Source organism: Canis lupus, chromosome 27, assembly GCF_003254725.2.
Source record: "Canis lupus dingo isolate Sandy chromosome 27, ASM325472v2, whole genome shotgun sequence".
Taxonomy (NCBI): Eukaryota; Metazoa; Chordata; class Mammalia; order Carnivora; family Canidae; genus Canis; species Canis lupus.
This window is the reverse complement of record NC_064269.1, coordinates 24,683,418-24,705,533: the sequence shown is the minus strand read 5'-3', so window position 1 is coordinate 24,705,533 and position 22,116 is coordinate 24,683,418. Positions and strand designations below refer to the sequence as shown.

At 34.7% G+C, this 22,116-nt stretch overlaps 1 protein-coding gene across 2 annotated transcripts in view; it reads left to right on the top strand.

The window, feature by feature from the left end:
* The window catches only part of ETNK1 (ethanolamine kinase 1), a 63,984-nt gene that overhangs the window by 27,246 nt on the left and 14,622 nt on the right, over positions 1-22,116 (top strand). For both annotated transcript variants that reach the window (XM_035707573.2, XM_049102222.1), the window contains exons 3-4: positions 8,918-9,058; positions 12,922-13,064. In XM_035707573.2, the coding sequence (XP_035563466.1) occupies positions 8,918-9,058; positions 12,922-13,064 (284 nt within the window). The remainder of the gene's footprint in view (positions 1-8,917; positions 9,059-12,921; positions 13,065-22,116) is intronic.

Below are 22,116 nucleotides of genomic sequence, written 5' to 3'. Positions count from 1 at the left end.
ATAAGGTTGTTAGAGAAGGGCCATATGAGCTTCCTAGTAACCAAAGCAGAGAGAAAAATGTTAGTTTTTTTTTTTTTTAATTTTTATTTATTTATGATAGAAAGAGAGAGAGAGAGAGAGGCAGAGACATAGGCAGAGGGAGAAGCAGGCTCCATGCACTGAGAGCCCGACGTGGGATTCGATCCTGGGTCTCCAAGATCGCGCCCTGGGCCAAAGGCAGGCGCCAAACCGCTGTGCCACCCAGGGATCCCGAAAAATGTTAGTTTTAAGAGTCAGTGTCCAAAAGATTTAAGAAGAAAATTACTTAGGGTCTGTAACCATTTTTACTGGTGTAGCCATTTTTTTTTTTTAAGATTTTATTTTTTATTTATTCATGAGAGACACAGAATGAGAGAGAGAGAGACAGAGACACAGGCAGAGGGAGGAGCAGGCTCCATGCAGGGAGCCTGACGTGGGATTCGATCCCTGTCTTCAGGATCAGGCCCTGGGCTGAAGGCGGTGCTAGACTGCTTAGCCACCCGGGTTGGCCTGGTGTACCCATTTTAATTGCTTTGTGAAACCCATACTTTATTTATTTGATGTTGACATTCTTATGCTGTCTTTAACACACAAAATTTAAACTGCATTTGAACTATTGTCAGTGGGTGCTGTGTGCTGGTCAAAAAGTTCACATTCAGGAGATTTTTCTCTTGATTGATATTGGAGGTCTAGGGCAGTTTTTTTCTCTTATAGTGATTGTGGAAAGTTATAAAATCTAAAGCCATGTGAAATTCTATATATGGCATTATATCTCTGCCGCTAAGGATACACAGTGAAACCAGACTGCTTCAGACTTACGAACTATGTGAATTTGGGGATATTACTTAAAACATTTTGTGTTTCAATTTTCTTATCTAAAAAATGAAAATAATAGTATTTACTTCTAGGGTTGTTGTAAGGATTAAAGTTGTTAGTATATGTAAAAAGTTTAGAATAATACCTGGCATATGTTAAACACTATGTAAATGTTAGCTTTTATAATTATTACTATTTTTTCTGCAAGACTTTTCATATTTTATGTGACTTAGGCAGAGCTTCTAACAACCTGGACAAGAAAGTATTAAAGTAGTTAGGCAAATTATGGACGTTATAAATCAGTTGGCTTTATTATGCTTTTAGAGACATTTTCTGAATTTTAAAATTCACAGATTTTTTACTTTTGTGTACTATTTATTATAATATGTAGTATTCCTTAAGATGTACGCAAGCAGCATGTAGATGTAGCATACCAAGTAACTATTGCCACTAAACCCCCCTTCTTGTTTGTGACAGACAAAACTAACCAATCTTGGAGTTCTTTAGTTCTGAACATAGATGAGATTTCAGAATCTTACTTAACTAAGTGATTTTATGTATTAACTACCCATGAGTAGTTCTCTTTTTGGGGTTTTTCTTTTAATTGCCTCAAGGAGACGATTTTATATTAAAATGTCAAGATTTTATTTTTAGTTGATCCTAAAGGAAAAGGTAGTAATGGGTATGTTACAGTTCTTATTAATTAGAGAAATTGTGAAACTGATAATGGTGGCTAATACTGATACAGCGCTTAATATGGGCAGGACACTTTTGAACACTGTGTGTGTGTGTATTTTTAAAGATTTATTTTAGAGAGAGAGTGGTAGGGGAGGAGCAGAGGGAGAGAGAATCCCAAGCAGACTCCCTGCTGAGTACTGAACCTGAAGCAGGGTTCCATTTCACAACCCTGAGATCATGACCTGCTTGAGCCAAAACCAAGAGTCAGAAGCTCAACCACTGAGCCACCCAGGCTCCGCTATATCTATATTTTATTTATTTATTTTTTAAAAGAGATTTTATTTATTTATTCATGAGAGAGAGAGAGAGAGGCAGAGACACAGGCTGAGGGAGAAGCAGGCTGCAAGGAGCCCAATGTGGGACTTGATCCCGGATCATGCCCTGGGCCAAAGGCAGCTGCTTAACTGCTGAGCCACCCAGGTATCCCTATGTATATTTTAATATTTTTTTTTATTAAGTAAATTATGCCCAGTATGGGGCTTGAACTCATGACCCCGATATCAAGAGTTACATGCTCCACTGACCGAGCCAGCCAGGTGCCCCAAAATATTTTATGTATATTAATAAATTCAACTCATAATAATTCTAGGGAATAGATAATGTTAAGATCTCACTTTAATAGATGAGAAAAGTAAGGTGTAAAGATTTTAAGTAATTTGCCTAAGGTCATGTGGCTAAGTGAAAGTATATCCCCCAAAATAACAATGAGTAAATCTTTTTACTTACTGAGAAAAGATCATAAAGTGTAAGGAAAATAGTAAGGCCGTTGTTACATCACATAGAGAAAGTTACATGAAAATTTGTAGAATTGAAGTGAAAAGACTCAAGAAAATTAATGCAGACTTTATCCTATGTATTGATTTGTGATTATTCTTCATAATTAAATAATTGTCATTAAGTTTACTATAGAATTTCTCTTTTAGAAGGAAAGCTTTGCATAATTGGTCTTAAGTAATCTTAAGTAAAAAGAATAATTATAGTTTTTTTTGACATTCTTTTTTTTTTTTTTTTTAAGATTTTATTTATTCCTGAGAGACACAGAGAGAGACAAATGAGGCAGAGACACAGGCAGAGGGAGAAGCAGGCTCCATGCAGGGAGCCCAACGTGGGACTTGATCCTGGGTCTCCAGGATCACACCCTGGGCCAAAGGCAGGCGCTAAACCGCTGAGCCACTTGGGCTGCCCATTGACATTCTTTTTTATTTAAGATTATTTTATTTTAAGATTTTATTTATTTATTCATAAGAGACACACAGAAAGAGAGAGGCAGAGACACAGGCAGAGGGAGAAGCAGGCTCCATGTAGGGAGCCCTATGTGGGACTCCTTCCTGGGACTCCAGCATCACACCCTGGGCTGAAGGCAGATGCTAAACTGCTGAACCACCCAGGAGTCTCAAAGATTTATTTATTTTGGAGAGCGACCCTGAGATGGAGAAGGACAGTGGTGAGAGAGGTAGAGGGAGAGACAATCTCAAGCAGACTTGCTGCTGAGTGCAGAGCCCCACACAGTGCTTGATCTCACAATCCTGAGATCATAATCTTAGCTGAAATCAAGAGTTGGATGCTTACTGACTGAGCCACCAGATCAAGAATACTGAAGTTTTGCAAAAGCTCGCTTTGGTGTTTGATACCACGTCATAAACATGTTTGCATTAAGTCAACTATATGACATTCTGAAAAAGCCAAACTGGAGACACTAAAAAGATTGATGGTTGCTAAGGATTAGTGGGGAGGGAGGGATGAATTGATGAAACAGGATTTTTAGGGGAGTGAAAATGTCCGTATGATACTTTATTTATTTATTTTTTTTAAATTTTTATTTATTTATGATAGTCACACAGAGAGAAAGAGAGGCAGAGACACAGGCAGAGGGAGAAGCAGGCTCCATGCACCAGGAGCCCGATGTGGGATTCGATCCCGGGTCTCCAGGATCGCGCCCTGGGCCAAAGGCAGGCGCCAAACCGCTGCGCCACCCAGGGATCCCCGTATGATACTTTAATGATGGATACTTGTCAAATTTGTTCAAACCCATAGAATGTACACCACCAAATGTAAACTGTGGACTTTGGGTGTCAATATGGGTTCTGTTGCAACAAATGTACTGCTATGGTGGAGGATGTGGATAATGGAGGAGGGGAGCTTCTTTTGGGTAGGGGGCGTATGGGAAATCTCTGAACCTTCTCAGTTTTTGCTGTGAACCTAAAACTGCTCTAAAAAACAGTCTACCAGAAGTCGTTTCCTATACTTTCAGTTAGATCTACTTATTTAGAATACGCATTTATGATATTAATACAGTCATATACACATTTCATTTGAAAAAGAATGTCGTTAGAGACCAAAAAGCAATACTTTTAATTAAGTTCTATGACAATTGGCTTACAATGAAGTTGATTCACAATTATATTGAGTTGACTCACAATTTTGAAAAACAATAGAATGGGGGTTGAGAAAGGAAGCAAAACAAGATGATAGATTATGGTTAGTTAACACTATGAGTAGTTACACTGGCTATTTATCCTTATTTTGCAATTAAATTGGTTTCAGATTATGTTGTAATTCTCTCATGGGATATTTAAGTGTTCAGAAGGTTTTGTTAATTACTGGAGAACAGAGTATAGAAAGAGCTAATCGAGGGAAGGGCATATTAATAAAATAGTTGAAATGTAAATGATTTTAGAAAGGAATGTTTTATTATTTTCAAATATGTACAGTGAGGTACTTTTAAAAAAATATCAAGTAAGCAATTGAATAAATGATAATTCTAGAGCTCCAGAAGAGGTTAGGGATCTAAATTTAGGATGACGTACTTATATTTAGCTTTTCTCCTTTAAAAAATGAATTTCATATATTTATGATAAAAATGGGTCTTTGATTTATTAATTATTAAGGCTTATTTCTAATTTCAGATTACTTAGGTGTCACATTTGAGCCATTGTTACTAGGTAAGCTGATCTGCAGCCAGTAATCCAGACTGATTAATCATAGCTTTAGTAAATGTTGATTGAGCCTAAGGTCAAGGTCTACAGTGCTCTCCTGCTTTGGTTCATTCTGACCTAGCTACTTGCCTGTATTGTGATTGTAAGAGTATCTACTTGGAATATAAGAAATCTGATTTATATTTATGTTTAGAGAAAGAAAAGGAATTCAGACTGTCCATGCTCTCCTAGTAATTTGTAGTGTGTGACAATAATCTTAGAAAAAAGTAAGCTGGGACATCTGGGTGGCTTAGTGGGTAAGCATCTGCCTTTGGCTCAGGGCGTGATCCTGGAGTCCCGGGATCGAGTCCCACATTGGGCTCCCTGCATGGAGCCTGCTTCTCCCTCTGCCTGTGTCTCTGCCCCTCTCTCTCTCTCTCTCTCTCTCTCTCTCTCTCTCTCTCTCTCTCTGTCTCTTCATGAGTAAATAAATAAAATCTTTTAAAAAAAGAAAAAAGTAAGCTAAATAGTATACACAGAAGAACAGAAATGATTTTCAGAAAAGATCTATAGAGTTTACTGTGGTATACTGGGGAAATCAGGCAGTGTTTCAGGGAGATCACTTCTGAACTGGACTTTAAAAATTTTTTTTTTAAGATTTTATTTATTAGAAAGAGAACAGCATAAGTGCGGGGCGAGGGGAGGGAGGGGGAGAAGCAGGCTCCCCACTGAGCAGGGAGCCTGATGCAGGGCTCAATCCCAGGACCCCTATGATCATGACCTGAGCCAAAGGTATACACTTAACTGACTGAGCCACCAAGGTGTCCCTGAACTGGACTTTAAAGGAAGAAGCAGAGCACGGTAGAGACTGTGAGGGAATGGTATGATAGATAAAGATGAGTTGTACCAGGTTAACACTTAGTAATTCAGTTAATAGAAATTTATCATAATTTGTTTTATTTGAACTTTTCTGTGGCAATCAAGTATTACAGAGACCTTCAGAAAATTTTAAAAAATTCACAGATGTTTAAATAAAAATTCACAGATGTTTAGGAATTTTTCTCATCAGATGTTTCTCTGAAAGTTGCTTTTTACTAGGAATCCTGCCTGCAGTTTAATTAAAAACTACCCAACAACAGACATGATGGGAGGAAATGCAGTTTAAAATGAATTATTACACACTTATCAAAGAGCATAACTAGAAATCACTGACTTCCAGTGCTGGAACGTGTATTGTAGTGGAACTGGTATATCGTGAGTTACAAGTAATATTGGCAGTTTTGGAAGTCAGGGCGATATATGATATAATATGTAATTTATAAAAGAAAGTATGTTTATGTTATAACAGTTCTTATATTTGGTTATAACCAAGGCACATCAGCACAAATAAATATGCTATTAAAATGATAAGTTTGAACAGTGTCCAAAATATGCAGAATGGCTGATGTAAAGCTAAGAGGAAGAAATCAGCTTAATAACTGAACTGTGGCTACAGTCACACAATAATTTGCTTATGTGAAAATCCAAGGGAGTGTGTTAAAAATGAAACTATTGGAGTGGTAGGATTATGGATTATTTCTCAATTAAAAAAATTCCTGTTATTATTATAATGCTCTTTTTAAAAGTTTCCAAGAGTGGGGGCAATTAGTATTAGTGGATATTTAAAAAAATTCTCTGAAGCCTTCAAATTTTCAAATGTTTTGCTTTATTGAGGATGGGATTTTATTTTATTTATTTATTTATTTTAAAGATTTTATTTATGAGAGAGAGAGAGAGACAGACAGGCAAAGGGAGAAGCAGGCTCCATGCAGAGAGCCCAACATGGCTCGATCCCAGGTCTCCAGGATCAGACTCTGGTCTGAAGGTGGTGCTAAACCACCATTTTTTTGGATATATAGCCAGAAGTAGAATTGTTGGATCATATGGTAATTCTATTTTTATTTTTTTTGAGGAACTACCATACTATTTTTATCAACTGCACCATTTTACATTCCCACTAATATTTAAAAAAAAAAAAAAGGGATGGCAATTATAATTATGCAGTTACAGGCTTATCTGATCAGTTCAGCCATGATGGGATGAGAGTAGGGAACAGGGCATTCTTTTTTTTTAAGATTTTTATTTTATTTATTCATGAGAAACGCAGAGAGAGAGAGAGAGAGCAAGAGTGGCAGAGGGAGAAGCAGGCTCCATGCAGGAAGCCTGACGTGGGTCTCAATCCCTGGGCTCTAGGATCAGGCCCTGGGCTGAAGGCAAACCGCTGAGCCATCCAGTCTGCCCTGCATTCTTTTTCTAATAATAGCTTCAGCCCAAATCAATAGCATCAGTCAGAGTTCCTGAGATCAAACCTTTTGGCTTAGTTTGAGTAATATGCTCAGAACCAATCATTGGGGAACAAATACAGAAGGATGGAATGCTCTGGGCAAGTCTGTGTTCTATCTTAACTCCTAAAATTAGTGCTGCAGATGGGATAGTTTGGATTGAGGTCAGTTCTGGATGAACCCATGAACTAAAAGTGAAGGGGATGAAGGTTTCTCCAAAGGATAATCAGAACTCCTTTGCTACTAGAAACTAGGTAAATAATATTCACTGTAGTATAAAAATGTGTATTTAATCACAATACTGCAATGCTAGATTCTCTGTATGTCTTAATCGAACAGCTGTCAAATAAATACTTTTGCATATTAAATCATTTGAGAAACTAAACATTTTTTTTTAGAGGAAGGTGGAGGGAGGGGCAGAGGGAGAAGGAGACAGAATCTTAAGCAGGCTCCATACCCAGTGTGGAGCTATCATGGGCTCAATCTTATAACCCTGAGATCATGACCTGAGCCGAAATCAAGAGTTGGGTGCTTAACTGACTGAGCTACCCAGGCACTCCAGGGAGCTTTTAAATATCTTGATGCCTTGGCTGTATACTCTAGATCAATTAAGTCAGAATTTCTAGAGGTAGTACCTATGCCTCTGTTTGTTTTTTTAAGTTTCCAAAGTTTGTTTTCCGTATGGAGCCATGCTGCAGAATCTGACCATTCATTATATCAGTGTTTCTCAAACTTTACAGTGGATTAAGGTAATCTGGAGATCTTGTTTATTTTTTATTTTTTTATTATTTTTGTTTGTTTGTTTTTTGAGATCTTGTTTAAAATGCAGAATGCTGCTGGGTACCTGGGTGGCTCAGTTGGTTGAGCCTTTGATCCAGGATCCTGGGATTGAGTCTTGCTTTGGCTCCTTACTCAGTGGGGAATCTGCTTGTTCCTTTCCTTCAGCCTCCCACCCTGCTCATGCTCTCACTTTCTCTCTCAAATAAGTAAATAAAATCTTTAAAAAAATAAGTGCAGTGAACTGGGGCCCACTCTCAAAGATTGTGATTCAGTAGATCTGAAGTAGGGCCTCAGACACTCCTAGGTGGCTCTATGTTATTGGTCCTAGAACTATGTAATGCTGCGAGGAGCATTACATTAGATTGTGAGCATCTTCAAACCAGCCAGTTTTTAAGTTCTTTAATTTGTAGTACTTTAAGTCATTTTCCTACCTACTAGTCTATATAGGCTGTTTGGTAACTTATTTCTATTTTATATACTTATATTAGCATGTGCTCTTCTGGGTTCTACAGGATACAAAGATAGCATGGATACAGGTATATACAGTTTCAAATTATTTTGTTGTTTGGTTCCAGGAGATTGATTCTGATATCATGAAATCTTAATGTTTGTTCAGGCAATTTGTCTTTAACACAGTTGTAGAAAATAACTTCTAAAACCCATTTACCGGGGGATCCCTGGGTGGCGCAGCGGTTTGGCGCCTGCTTTTGGCCCAGGGCGTGATCCTGGAGACCCGGGATCGAATCCCACGTCGGGCTCCCGGGGCATGGAGCCTGCTTCTCCCTCTGCCTGTGTCTCTGCCTCTCTCTCTTCTCTCTCTCTCTCTCTCTCTGTGTGACTATCATAAAAAAAACAAAAAAACAACAACAAAAAAACCCATTTACCTGCCAGTGACCTTTTTACTTTAGTCTTCTTTTGTCCTTTAACCTCAGTGACTACAAAGGCTCAAAATTCAAAGGACTCAGTGGAATTTAAATGTATCTGATTAATGTGTAATATAGGCCTTGAAATAATTTGTAATTATGTATTGTCCTGTTGGTCCTAACCATTGCTTATGTAATCAGAATAGACCACCTACTTCCAGACGCTCACCCTCTTTTGGACATAATTATTTGTTGACTGAATTAATTGTAGGTGTTTCTTCCTACTGATGCTTTGAAACATTTGTTTGCCTGTTCTTGTGAGCGTTGACTTGACACAAATTACTTTGACTCTTATACTAGGTAAAAATGAAATCATGTTATCAAATGCATACTAAGTTATTTTAGTTTACTCATGAACCCTATGATGCTTAATGTTTTCTTTTTATGCTGTTTTGTTTTAAAACAGGCTCATAGCACGTCAGCTTGCTAAAATCCATGCTATCCATGCACACAATGGCTGGATTCCCAAATCTAATCTATGGCTAAAGATGGGAAAATATTTCTCTCTCATTCCCACAGGATTTGCAGATGAAGACCTTAATAAAAGGTAAATTTACTTTTACATTTGAAATTGTTTTAGCCTTGTTTTTCTATACATAAAAGGTTTCAGAGAGAGCTTACAAGATTTTTGTGTATAAAGTCTGGTTTGGTTGCTCTTTTCACATTTGATTAAATTAGCCCTGATTCATTGGACCTTCAGGTGGCACTACGGAAATATAACTGCCCCTCCCCCCACCCAACTCAAAACCAAAGCAAAACAGAAAAAACACTCTACAAAAGCCAGGGGTAGGGAGTGGGTAGAGGTACCCAGCCAAGAAACAAATATATTTATTTAGAAGTAAACATAGTGTTATGATTGCTAGGAATGGTACTTCATGCATGGAGTGAGTTGGTGATGGAGCCCTTTTTAAAAAATTCTTTTTGTTTAAAGCTGTTTATTATTTATTTGTTTATCTTTTAAGATTTTATTTATTAATTCACGAAGGGACACAGAGGCAGGCAGAGACATAGGAAAAGGGCGAAGCTGGCTCCCCCAAGGTGAGCCTGTTGCGGCACTCCATCCCAGGAACCTGGGATCACGCCCTGAGCCAAAGGCAGACACTCAGCCACTGAACCACCCAGGCATCCCTATTCAAAGCTGTTTTAAATATGCCAGAAGATTTACATTGGTGCAGTGTAGTAATATTGGAGTGTGAAAACATTTGGATTGTCTTAGTTTACTGAGACTTCAAATCTATTATGAGGTTGAAAATTCAGTTACAGGAGTCTTACTCAGCTTTTTTTTTTTTAAGATTTTATTTATTCATGAGACACACACACACACACACACAGGAACAGACACAGGCAGAGGGAGAAGCACCTGGGCTGCCCTTACTCAGCTTTTTTTTTTTTTTTCCTTACTCAGCTTTTGTAAAACTGACTCCCCAGGTTCCAAGTAGGTATTTTATTATTCTTTGTATAAAAAAATTGTAAATTAATATTTATTTATTGATTTATTTTTTTAAGATTTTATTTATTCATGACAGAGACACACGGGGGGGGGAGAGAAAGAGAGAGAGAGAGAGAGAGAGAGAGAGGGAGGGAGGGAGGGGCAGGCAGAGACAGAGAGGGAGATGCAGGCTCCCTGTGGGGATCCTAGTGCAGGACTTGATCCCGGGAACCCAGGATCACAATCTGAGTCAAAGGCAGATCAACTGCTGAGCCACCGAGGCATCCTGTAAATTAGTATTTAGAATCTTATATGAACATATTTTTATAGTCTGATTACTACTAGGACAAAAATTAGGAATTTTATTTTCTTCTTCTTATGTCTAAAACATACTCCAACTTTTGTATTCAGGAAATTTTCATCTAAGAACAATAGAGACAGAGAGGACCTATAGAGTTTTTCATGTTTCTCTTTTTACTATTTATTTTATTTTATTTTATTTTTTTATTTTTTTATTTATGATAGTCACAGAGAGAGAGAGAGAGGCAGAGACATAGGCAGAGGGAGAAGCAGGCTCCATGCACCGGGAGCCCGACGTGGGATTCGATCCTGGGTCTCCAGGATCGCGCCCTGGGCCAAAGGCAGGTGCTAAACCGCTGCGCCACCCAGGGATCCCTCTTTTTACTATTTATTAGGGAAAAATCGCTGTATTATTCTGTTGAATTGGATTATTTTAGAGATTAGTTTGATTCACTCAGTGTATATGTGTTTATTTGCAGGTGGTTTGTCAAACTTTGAATTTGTTAGGGATAGTAGATAGCCATTAACTGGGATAGATAAACATTTGTCTAAGTGTGTCCAGTGTGCTAGATTCTAAGAAGTGATAGTGTAAAAACACAAAATCCTCTTTTGAAATATCAATTTTATTGAAGAATTCTATTGAAAAATTTAAAAATAATGAAGTATTGGCAATAGTGAATGTATGATTTTCTCGACTTTTTAAGATAATGCAGTTTAGAGATAGTGTAGTATTGTGTGGATTAAGAGCACAAGATGCTGGAGGCAGCCTGCCTAGGATGAAGCCTTAATTCTGCCAGTTAACAGTTCTGCTTTGTAAGCTGGGGCAGAAGTAAAATGGAAATAAGAGTAGTATATTTACCTTTTAGAGTTTTTATGACAGCTCATTGGGTTAGTATGTACAATGTAGAACAGAGCGCAAAAAGCACTCTGCCCTAATAGATAATATACAACGAAAATGTTAAAAACAGTTAAAATATTAGAAATATGTTTCATATTTTCTTCTGTTCCTTTTTGTTTGTATATGATTGTAATAATGTTCAATCCTTTGAGTTCTATTATTTCTGTTCAACTCTTTACCTTTTAAATAGGTTCTTGAACAATTATACCATTTTGAAAAGAGTGTATAAGGATTGTATTTGGAAGCTGTGTTTAGAGAAGAATGCAATATTGGCAAATACAGGCAGCAACCATCTAAGTAGGCCACTTTATTAAAATTAAGTTCATTGACAGTCTTTATTATATTGTACATTGGAAAAGTAAGGCGCTAATTTGAGTGTAGAGAAAGAATGAAGAAAACTTGGCTTAAAGTGTTAAGGGAAGAGGAAGCATAAACTAACAGCAATTTTGTAAGCCAGATGGTGCTATTGAGGAATGAGTGGTAGCACTCTATTTTTGTTTCATTTTATTTTTATCAAATGAGTATAAATATAGTGTAATAAATAGTACAGAAGAGTGTAGGATTAAAAAAGCCATGAACTCTAGTCCTCTTTGCTACTCTGCCTACCAGACTTCCCAGTCTCACTACTTTGAAACTATTTCTATAATAGATAATGGAGTATTCTAGATATGATTTCATAGACAATATCTGATGATTATCATAGAATTGATTAGGTTTATTAATAGTGATAGTCTGTTGACTTTGATAGGTAGATTTAGCTGATTTGTACTACATTCACCCTTCCCATAGACATTTTAGTTTTTTTAATAAACTGTCTTTATAACTTTAAATAATATACTTAAACCTCTTTTTTTATTAAACTCTTTGTATCTTGGACGCCTGGGTAGCTCAGTGGTTGAGCACTGCCTTCAGCTCAGGGTGGGATCCTGGGTCCGGGGATCGAGTTCTGCATCGGGCTCCCTGTGAGGAGCCTTCTCCCTCTGTCTGTGTGTGACTCTGCCTCTCTCTCTGTCTCTCATGAATAGATAAATAAAAAATCTTTAAAAAATAAACTTTGTGTCTTGGAGATAACTGTTAAACATTTAGAATAGTGCTTAGTAAATTCTAGCCATTAAATATATATATTTCCTCCCTGTATTTTTTTTTTTCCTTCCTGTATTTTTTAAAAGATTTTATTTATTTATGAGAGACACATGGAGAGAGAGCAAGAGAGAGGGACAGAGACTGAGGCAGAGGGAGAAGTAGGTTCTCTGCAAGGAGCCTGATGCGGGACTCCATCCCAGGACCTTGGGATTATGACCTGACCTGAAGGCAGATACTCAACCACTGAGCCACCCGGGAGTTCCTCCTTCAATTTTGTAATAATTGATTTTTTACATTTCTGCCCTGTGTTTTAAGTTGCTTTTAGTTTCTTTTTATTCATATTAAGTTCATGAAATAAGATTTTCCTTTATTCCAACTTTTGTAATGGCCGGTTTAATTCAGGAGTCTATGCACTTGAATGGAAAGATTTTACTAAAAATAGATTTTAGGGCAGCCCTGGTGGCTTAGCGGTTTAATGCTGCCTTTGGCCCAGGGTGTGATCCTGGAGACCCAGGATTGAGTCCCACATCGGGCTCCCTGCATGGAGCCTTGCTTCCCCCTCTGCCTGTGTCTCTTCTCCCCCCTCTTTGTTTTTAATAAATAAAATCTTTAAAAAATAGATTTTAATCTTTAAACTTGAAAAAAGTCATTAATATAAGCAATATATAACTTTATTTTATTTTATTTTTTTAACTAAAAGGTTCTTAAGTGATATCCCAAGCTCTCAGATTCTTCAGGAAGAAATGACTTGGATGAAGGAGATTCTTTCCAACCTGGGCTCACCTGTTGTGCTTTGCCATAATGACCTATTGTGTAAGAATATAATCTACAATGAGAAACAAGGTAGGTATCTGACCTTACCAGTAAGTAAAGTTGATTCCTTTGATGTTCTTAATGGTCCTTTGATCTTTGTATCAGTAAATAAATTTAATGCAGATGTAAGGATTAAAAATATTCATGAAGTCTTTAAAGATTTTCTTTTAGGTTATAAAATCGTGGTAACTGTGCTAAATTAATATATATTCTCTATATATTTGTATAAAACATTTATTAGAGTTTGTGATTCTTGTTAAGAGTCTTAAATGAAAAATGATAAAATGACTTTGTTTTTAAATTTAACTGTAAAATCTATTAATTCATGGTTTGAAAATGTACCTTCTTGTAATGGGGGTTATTGAAAAACCAACTGACATTGCAGTGCTCTTAATAAATACAGAATTTTCTCAGTGTTGGGAAGGACGACAGTATTAGAAACAAATTTGTCTCCAGGTTTTTTATTTGTTTATTGTGCTGATTTGTTAAGATATTTTGATGCTAAAGAGAGCTACAGATGGAGGAAATGTTATTTGTACTTGCTGAAATTTATATCTATTAAAGTAGTAATCAAGAAGTTTTGGTAAATAGTTTTAACATTTTTTGAGGTATAGACAGTGATATTTTTGATGAAATGTTTTCTGTAATTGTTCATATCTTGCTGTATTCAAATTCTCTGTTTACATATTTAAGAAACACTTGTGGTTGTATTACGTTATTGGATAAAAGTGGTTTGAGGTTTGGTTGCTAAAATATAGATGCCCCTTCAATAATAAATTGAAATTGGAAAATGTAATTATGGTTGAAGGATTAGTATTAATTTAAAAAGTCTGAAATTGTGAAACTTTCATTTTAAAGGAAACAGTTTTGAGAATAGTTATTATAGTTGGAAGATTATTTTAAATCAAAATTGTGCTTTTGTGAGAATGCTAAAGCCAAACAATTCTGATGAAATGGTCATAATTCTATTAAATTACTATTTATGACCATTCTTACTTGATTGTAACATGAGACTATTCAAATGCAAAGATTGTTCATATTTGTAACTGACTTTGACTTGAAGAAAATTAACCAAAGAGCACTGTCAAGGATGGTAGACTGAAGCATATATTCTTAAAAACATGTTCGAGTACCTTTTATATTTTATATTTTAATGTGGATTAGAAGTTTTATTTTTTAGAATACATTAAGCTGACATCTTTATTTTGAATGTTGGAGGTCTTTGTGGAAACATTAAAAAAATCTTAAAAGGTGTACCTTAAAACATGGAGTGCTTGACAGTGTCCTATTTATTATTTATTATCCATTTATTATATATAATTGTCACATGTATACTCATTATATACTAGTAACCAAATCTCAAGGCCATTTGTGAGACAAGAGTATTAGTTATACATTAAAGCGATGTATTAGCTTTTAAGTTCAGTGCAAAACCAAATAACACAATTTATATAATGGAATTTCAAGTGAGGGACTTCATCTTACGTTTGAAGTGGACACTCAGCTTTATTTTTAACTGCAAGATAATCAAAGAGAATCTTATTTCCTTTGGAATATATTTTACCTTTTCATATTTTTATTTTATAAGTTTCTTTTGCATATTCATTTCACAGACCAAACTTGTTTATAAAACTAAAATATAAGGGACCAAAAAAATCAGATTACTTTGTCTTAAGTTAAAAAAAATGCATTTTTACTTTTAATCAGTTGCTTATCTAAACTGTTGTCAGTGATATGAAAAGTTCTTATATTTTCAAACAAAATCTTTCTGTTTCAGTTTGACTCTTAAGATTTCAAGGTTATTCATTTGTTTTACCAGAAGTTACCTAAATCATATTTTTGTGCCTAATTTTTCTTCCCTACACAGAAGAATGAATTTCACAGTTCAACAAATGTAACTATTTTGATACATTTTTTAGTTTTTCTTTCTTTAAGAAGTCTATTGTGTACCATTTGTTTCTTCTTGTCATTGTGGTTATGTTTGTGTGTTAGTTATGGATATGTTCTGTTATTTTTTCTTGACAGTGGTTTTATAGTGTCTTTTAGGAAGGCAAGTTTGGACTTTATGGCATCCATTAAAAAAGTCCATTGCTATGTGATTAGTTGATACATAGGATTAAGAAAATACAGTTGGAATGTTCAAGTTAAATCTAAAACTCATGAGAGTGTGGCAAGAGGTTTGTTATTATTTTCTATCTGTTTGAAATTAGGAGCTAATGGTTTTAAAGTAATGTAACTGTATGACATACTTGCTTTTAGATATAAGGAGAATATACCATGCTTAATAATTGTAAACGCTGTAAATTTAGTAAATTTAATGAGCAAAAAGTTAGACTGTAGCATTAGTACTTACAGCTGCAATTTCAAAGATGATAATTAAAAATAGAAATAGGGATTGCAGAAGTTCTTTACCTTAACTGGCTAAGCCAAGGGTGCAGTCTTTTGAGGTTCAATTAATTTCTACATAGGGTAAATGATTATATTGCATATTATATTCACAGATGTGTTTAATTTGTTATCACCTGTTGAGTGATTCATGTGATTTGAGTTTAAAACTTCAGTATTTTGTACCCACTTGAGTTATAAATATGTAAACATAATAAGATGAAAGCCAAGGTACTGGCTTTAACATCATCAAACTTAGTATCTCTCTCCGTAATATGTTTCATACCCTTCATTTTTCAGAAGTGCAAATTTTAAACTATGAATTTATAGTGGATCATCTTGAAGTCTCCACATGTATTTTTCAACTGTAATAACTTAGATTTTGTATGTTGTCACTAGATTAAGAATTTCTGAGTAACTCTTAGAAAGCAAATGTATTAAGAGCTTAGTTACAACTAAGAGAAATTGGAAAAAATGTAGATGTTAGAACCAAGCACACACAGGTTCACATTCCTGCTCAATCACATGTGCAAGTAGGTGATACTAGACAAATCATTTTCCCTTTTTCCCTTTTTAAAGATTTTATCATTAAGTTATCTCTACATCCAATATCAGGCCTGAACTTAACAACCCTGATATATAGAGTTGCATGCTCCACTGATTGAGCCAGCCAGGCACCCCCATTTTATTTTTTTATTGTTTATATTTGATCCTTGACTCTCTGCACCAGAATCACCCAGAGTACTTGGAAAAAAATGCAGGCTTCTATGTCCCATCTAAGACTAACTGAACAGGAATTTCATAGATGGGCTAAGGAATCTGCATGTTTAACAGGTTTCCATGCAGTGCTTATACTTTTTGATCATCTAGAACTTTTAATATGCTTTATTTCTAACTTAGAGGTAATATCTACTTCAGGTGATTCCTGACAAAAATTTGGGTTATGTGTATAAAGTATATAGCATTGGAGTATATACTTAGCAGCTCATGGCTGCTGCTGTTATAAAAGGGGTTGGCAAACTTTTTCTGTAAGGTGTGATAGTACATATTTTAGGCTTTGTGTACCATATTATAGTCTCCATTGTGACTGTTCAGCTCTGTTGTAGCACAAACACAGCCATAGATAATACATTAATAAATGAGTGTGACTGTGTTCCAGTAAAACTATTTACAAGACCACGCAGTGGTCTAGATTTGGCATGAATATACATAGTTCGCCAACCCCTTTATTATGTTTACAGGATGCATTTTACAAAATATACTTGATTCTGAAGAAGTGAAAATAGTTATTATAAGCCAGTGGTTGACTTACATATATGTCTTATAACTAGTGGAATTATGGCTCATAGGTATGAGATGACAATCAGTTTGTCTTTAAGTGCAGCTTCCAGATTTTATCCTAACTATAACTTGAGTGAGTAAAGTTTAAAAATGTATATATGTATGTGTTTATGAACATATAAGTACATATTTATACACACATACATATACACAAAGATTTGAGCACCCTGCAGTTTATAGGCTTTTGTACCTGTGAATGTTACAGGAGATGGTAGGCATCACAGGAAGAAATACTGCCTCTACCTGTTTTCACCATGTCAGTTGACAGGACACAGGAATATGGGAGAAGAGTGAGCTTCCTTTCTGAAGGTGATGGTAGCTGTCAAGATTTTTGAAAAGTTAGTGCCAGGAATTAGGTGGTTGGTAAACAGCGGCCCATTCCTTGCCTTCAGTGAAATGACATCTTAAAAAGGTAAGGAAAGAATGCTTACTGATATGATGATAGAATTTATTACATAATAAGAAAGCCGGAAGCAGCGGTTCTTGCTTCCAGAGCTGTCAGTCATCTTTTAAATTAATCATTAATTTAAAAAGAATTTATATGAAGTAGAATAAATTGTAGTATTGCTTATAGACTAACTGACTTGAATTCTAATACTGTAACTTCAACTAACCCTTAAACTGCTGCCATGTTAGAAGTAATTGCTAAAGCTTTTGAGTATGTTCTCTCATGTCTTGATGCTCTGTCTGAATGTTTATTGGTGACTATTTCATTTCTCCCCCCTCCCCATTTTTTCATAAAAGCTCAGATAAAGATTTAATATAGAACTTTAAAATTCAGTAATGACAGTCATTGATTATTTTCTCTGTCAGTGAAATACAACTTGCTGATTTACAGTTATTTAAAGAAATACAAATGAGTGAAAGAAAAATGAAACTTATTCTGGGAATTATAATGTAAACCAGGTTTTTCTTTAGAGTTTTACACATTGTAAATAGAAAATGTGTGAGGCACCATTCTCAGTCACTTGGTTGGCTTTAAGTCTTACCCACTCTATTACTCATGAAAGATACTGTGGTTTGGTTGTTTCATTGATATTTTAATGACATAGGGTTTTTTGTTGCAGTTGTTGGTTTTGTTTTAAAATTTAAGTAAATACAAATTTATTTTTGCATTTGGTAACCTGTATTTTCCAAAGTGGAGTTTTTATGAAGGATAGTCTTAACCTTGTTTTAATTCTGGATTACTACTTAGCATAAAATAAAACGTCCTTAAGTTCGGTTATTAAAAGCTTGAATGGACTGTAAAACCTGAACTATGAAGGAAGAGCTGCCTAAAAGTTATTAGCTTAGTGTTTTTTCTTTACTCATACTTTCATTCCCACTGTATGTTCAAGCCTGTACATGAATGTCAGAAATGCCATACTTTGTTCTTAGTGTTTCATGCTTATTCCTTCTTCCCCACCACCCATTTAAACATGTGTGTTATCATTGTGTCTCAGCATTCTATGCAAAGCCCTCCATTTATAAGCATTTTAATACTTAACTATGTGCTAGATATTGATTACTCTGTGGATTGCATGATGAAAGATGAAAGGGACTTATTGTCCTTCCAGGAAGCCATATTCCATGTAGTGGAGGAGTCAGATCATGAAACAGTATATTTATGTTCAGAATGATGAGCACTGTGGTGGAGGTATATACAGATCCTGGACGCCAGAGTGAGGGATGAAGAGAAAGTTTCTCAGAGCAGACTATTCCAATACTTTTTCTGTATGAGAGAAAAAGCCTTTTGCTAACAGTAGTGTAATTGTGGTTATTTTTTCTCTTTGTTCTCTCTCTACCTTACCTAATACTTGCAGAGCAAGTAGAGGGAGTTGAAAAAGTTTTCAAGTTCTCATATTGGTTATTTTGCTTTTTATTTTTATCTCTTTCTCTTTAACTACAAAATAAAGGAATCCAAACAAATGTAGCATGTGAATTTTATAGCCTTAGTTAATAAACTAATTCTTTTTGGTTTAAAGTACTTTAAAAATTGGCTGTTTTCAGCTATACTGAGATCTGAACAATTAAACTCAGTAATGTGTGGATTTCATAACTGAAGATATGCAAGAAATAAAGTAATAAAAAGAAAAATGTAGCTCTTAAAATTTGAGTTATAACTTTATTCATTAATCTTATGATTCACCCATTATGTGCAGTCAATGTATTAATTAAGTAAAGATAAGGAATATATAATCTTAGCCACTAAAGCAGTGCTGCTTTACTTTTTTAGAGGTCAGGGATCGCTTGTGATCTGGAAAATTGAGAATGCCCTCAGAAAATGAACATATAAAATTTTGTAAAAAATTTTGGGAATAGTCTCATTTTTTTCATCCTTGAAACCACAATTAAAAATTAATGTCTTAAAGAATTAAAGATAGTTGTGCCATATGAACTATATTGATAGTGATGTGGATATTCTAAACAATTGGAAATTTTAGAAACCAGAAGTTAAATTTGTACAAGAAAAAGGTTCAGTATATTTTCTCTTGGTAGGAAAGCATTTTCCAGTAATTTGATTTTTCTGGCACCCAAAATAAGTGAAGTAGGCCTTTTTAATTTTATTTTGTTGCAGAAGATTAAATTTAAGGTTGAGTTCCACTTTGTTTGCAATAGTTTGAAAAAAGAATAGTTAATGCAGATTTTTTAAAAAAGATTTTTTCCTTTTAAGCTTTGTGTCTTGTAAAATGTGAGTTTGCCAAATTTTCTTCATCTGCTACAGATTAGGTATGCCATTGTTGCTGCCATGTGGCGGCGCACCCCGTGCTTCTTAAACGCACTGACTGGAGGTTTATCGCATCACTTGTTCACATGCACGGAGCCTGGTAACAGCCTCATCTGTATCTTGTTAGCTTCATTTTCTTATTTTTTAAATTTCATTATTTATAAACTCAACATTGCATTTAAAAATAAAGGCTAGTTTTAATGAATTAATGCTACTACAAAAAGTCATTGCTAAAATTTTCATACTGAAACAGATTTTAACTTATGTTAAGATGATCTATGCTTTATTTAAATTGTATTTACTCTACAAGCAGGCATTTTTACCTGCCATTTTAACTATAGTCGCCAAATTCTAAATATAATTTTGAAAATTGAAATTGAAGCTTTTGTTTATGTGGCAAAAGTAAGCTTCAGGACTGGGCTGTGTATTTTTATTGGCATGTAACAGTTAATATGAGCTCTACAAGAATTTGTGTTTAAAGAGTTAAAGCAATCAACAGCTGCAATTTAAAAAACTATATTAAAACTGGTTGACTCAGTTTTGCGACTTGTTGAATCTTCTTGAGTCCTGATTTCTTAAAGACTGGCTGGATAGATCTATTCCAAATCATTATTAGTCTCTTACCTATTGACAATTTTTGTTTAGAGAATTCATCTTAATCTTTTTGAGCTGTCATTTTTTTTCCTTCTAAAAGTAATGTCTATTGTTAGTGATTTAAAATAAAAGGAAAAAAAGGTCACTTGTCTATCACCTGTAATGAAACCAGTTGAAACATATTGTTTTGGTTAATTTCCATTCATCTTTTCCCCCTATGCATTATATGTTTTTCTCTCTTTCCAGGCATAATATTTTAATAATTTGGATCACTGTGTTTACTATTTTGTATTTTTTTTTTCATATAACATTTGTAATTCTCCTGGTCATCAATTTTTGAAAATGAAATTTTTTTTCATGGCTACAGAGTATTTTGTCATGATGGTGGTCTTCACCCTCTTATTCCCAGTGGTATCTAGAACAAACTTTAAAACATGTTTTCACTTCCCATTCTGCAATTTACTATAGTAATTTGGTTAACTTTAAGACTTTCTCTGGGATAGTTTTTTGAATTCAAGACTATAATACTTATGGTGGTTCAATTGCAGTGATTTATTATAGTCACCAACATTTTAAAACCTTATATTTATTTTGTCAGTATGCATGTAGATTTTGATAACTGGGCTTTGATACTCTGGTAATGCTCACTTAATTTACTCTAGACTTGATTATTATTTATACAAGTTTAGAATTATATATTAAATGCAATTACATGAAAATTTTTTTGCTTTGTTAATATTCCATTTGCCATGATACTTTTCTGTCATGTAATTCTCTTTTTCTGAGTTTGGATATAATCAGCATATACCCCTAACTTAAACATGTATCTCTGTATCAAGATACTATAGTTCAAAAACTCTTTTAGTTAGAAAATGCCAGTGTGTGTAGACCAGGAGTTTGTTTTGTTAATTCATTTTGATGTTTAAAAGACAGTAGTGTAACTAGGCATTTGTTATGCATTTTCTCAATATAAGCTGCTTAGAAACTGTTCTTACAGCCATCTCTGTTCGTGTATCCATTTTAATCGTATGGCCCTGTAAGCCTTTGAGTTTGTGATGCCTGGTGTCGACAGTGACCCATTTTATTTTTATTTTTTTAATGTCTCTAACTCTCTCTCTCTCTTTTAATAAAACTTTTTCTCTTGTCTCTTTTTAAAAAAGACCTATATCTTTGTTCAGACAAACCCTCTATAATACTTAGTACTCAAAAATGAATGTTCCTGAGCAGGAGCATGTCCCCTGGTCAGGTAGAGCAGGATTGTCTTTGGAGAAATGTAATGAAATATGCATATATATTTACCATTGATTTAGAATAGGCATCTATCTTAAGTAAATATTGAAATATGCATATATATTTACCATTAATTTAGTATAGGCATCTATCTTAATGTAAAAATTTCTCAAAGAAAAGTTTACAAGCAACTTTGTAACTTTGTTCTTTTTAAAAGATAAAACCACCATCGTAATGCTGCTCAGGTATGCTATTGGAAATATTAGTTATGTAGCACTGGAGGAAAATAAGAGTTTATAGCAACTAATTTCTTAAATTAGGGATATTGTCAAGTTGATCAAGTATGATAGCAAAACTGCAGGATCTGCAGAATTCAAGTCTTTCAAAGTTTATATTTGATTTGTATATGTAAAGTAGCTTGTCAGTTTACTTTGGGAGTGTCATAATTTGTTAAAATTGCATAGATTATTAATTTCCAGAGATAGTATTCATTTCTCATTAAACTTGAATTTTTAAGTAACTGATGCCCCCTTGTGGTGAAAGAGATATTTTGCTTTTGTCTGAATTTGGAGAATGATTATTTTGACTTTTCTTTAATACAGTGGACATTAGTGTTCACAAAGAAGCTGTTGACAATATGTAATTTGAATTTTGTAAAGCTCATTGCCATAAAATTCACAGCCTTACCCTGTATTGTCTCAGAAGTGCATGTAACCAAGCACATACAATGAGACAAAATTTTGGAAGCTATTTAATTACAAATAGCATAGGGATTTTCTGATCTTATATATGATTTCTTATGTCTTTGTTTTTGTGTCTCACATA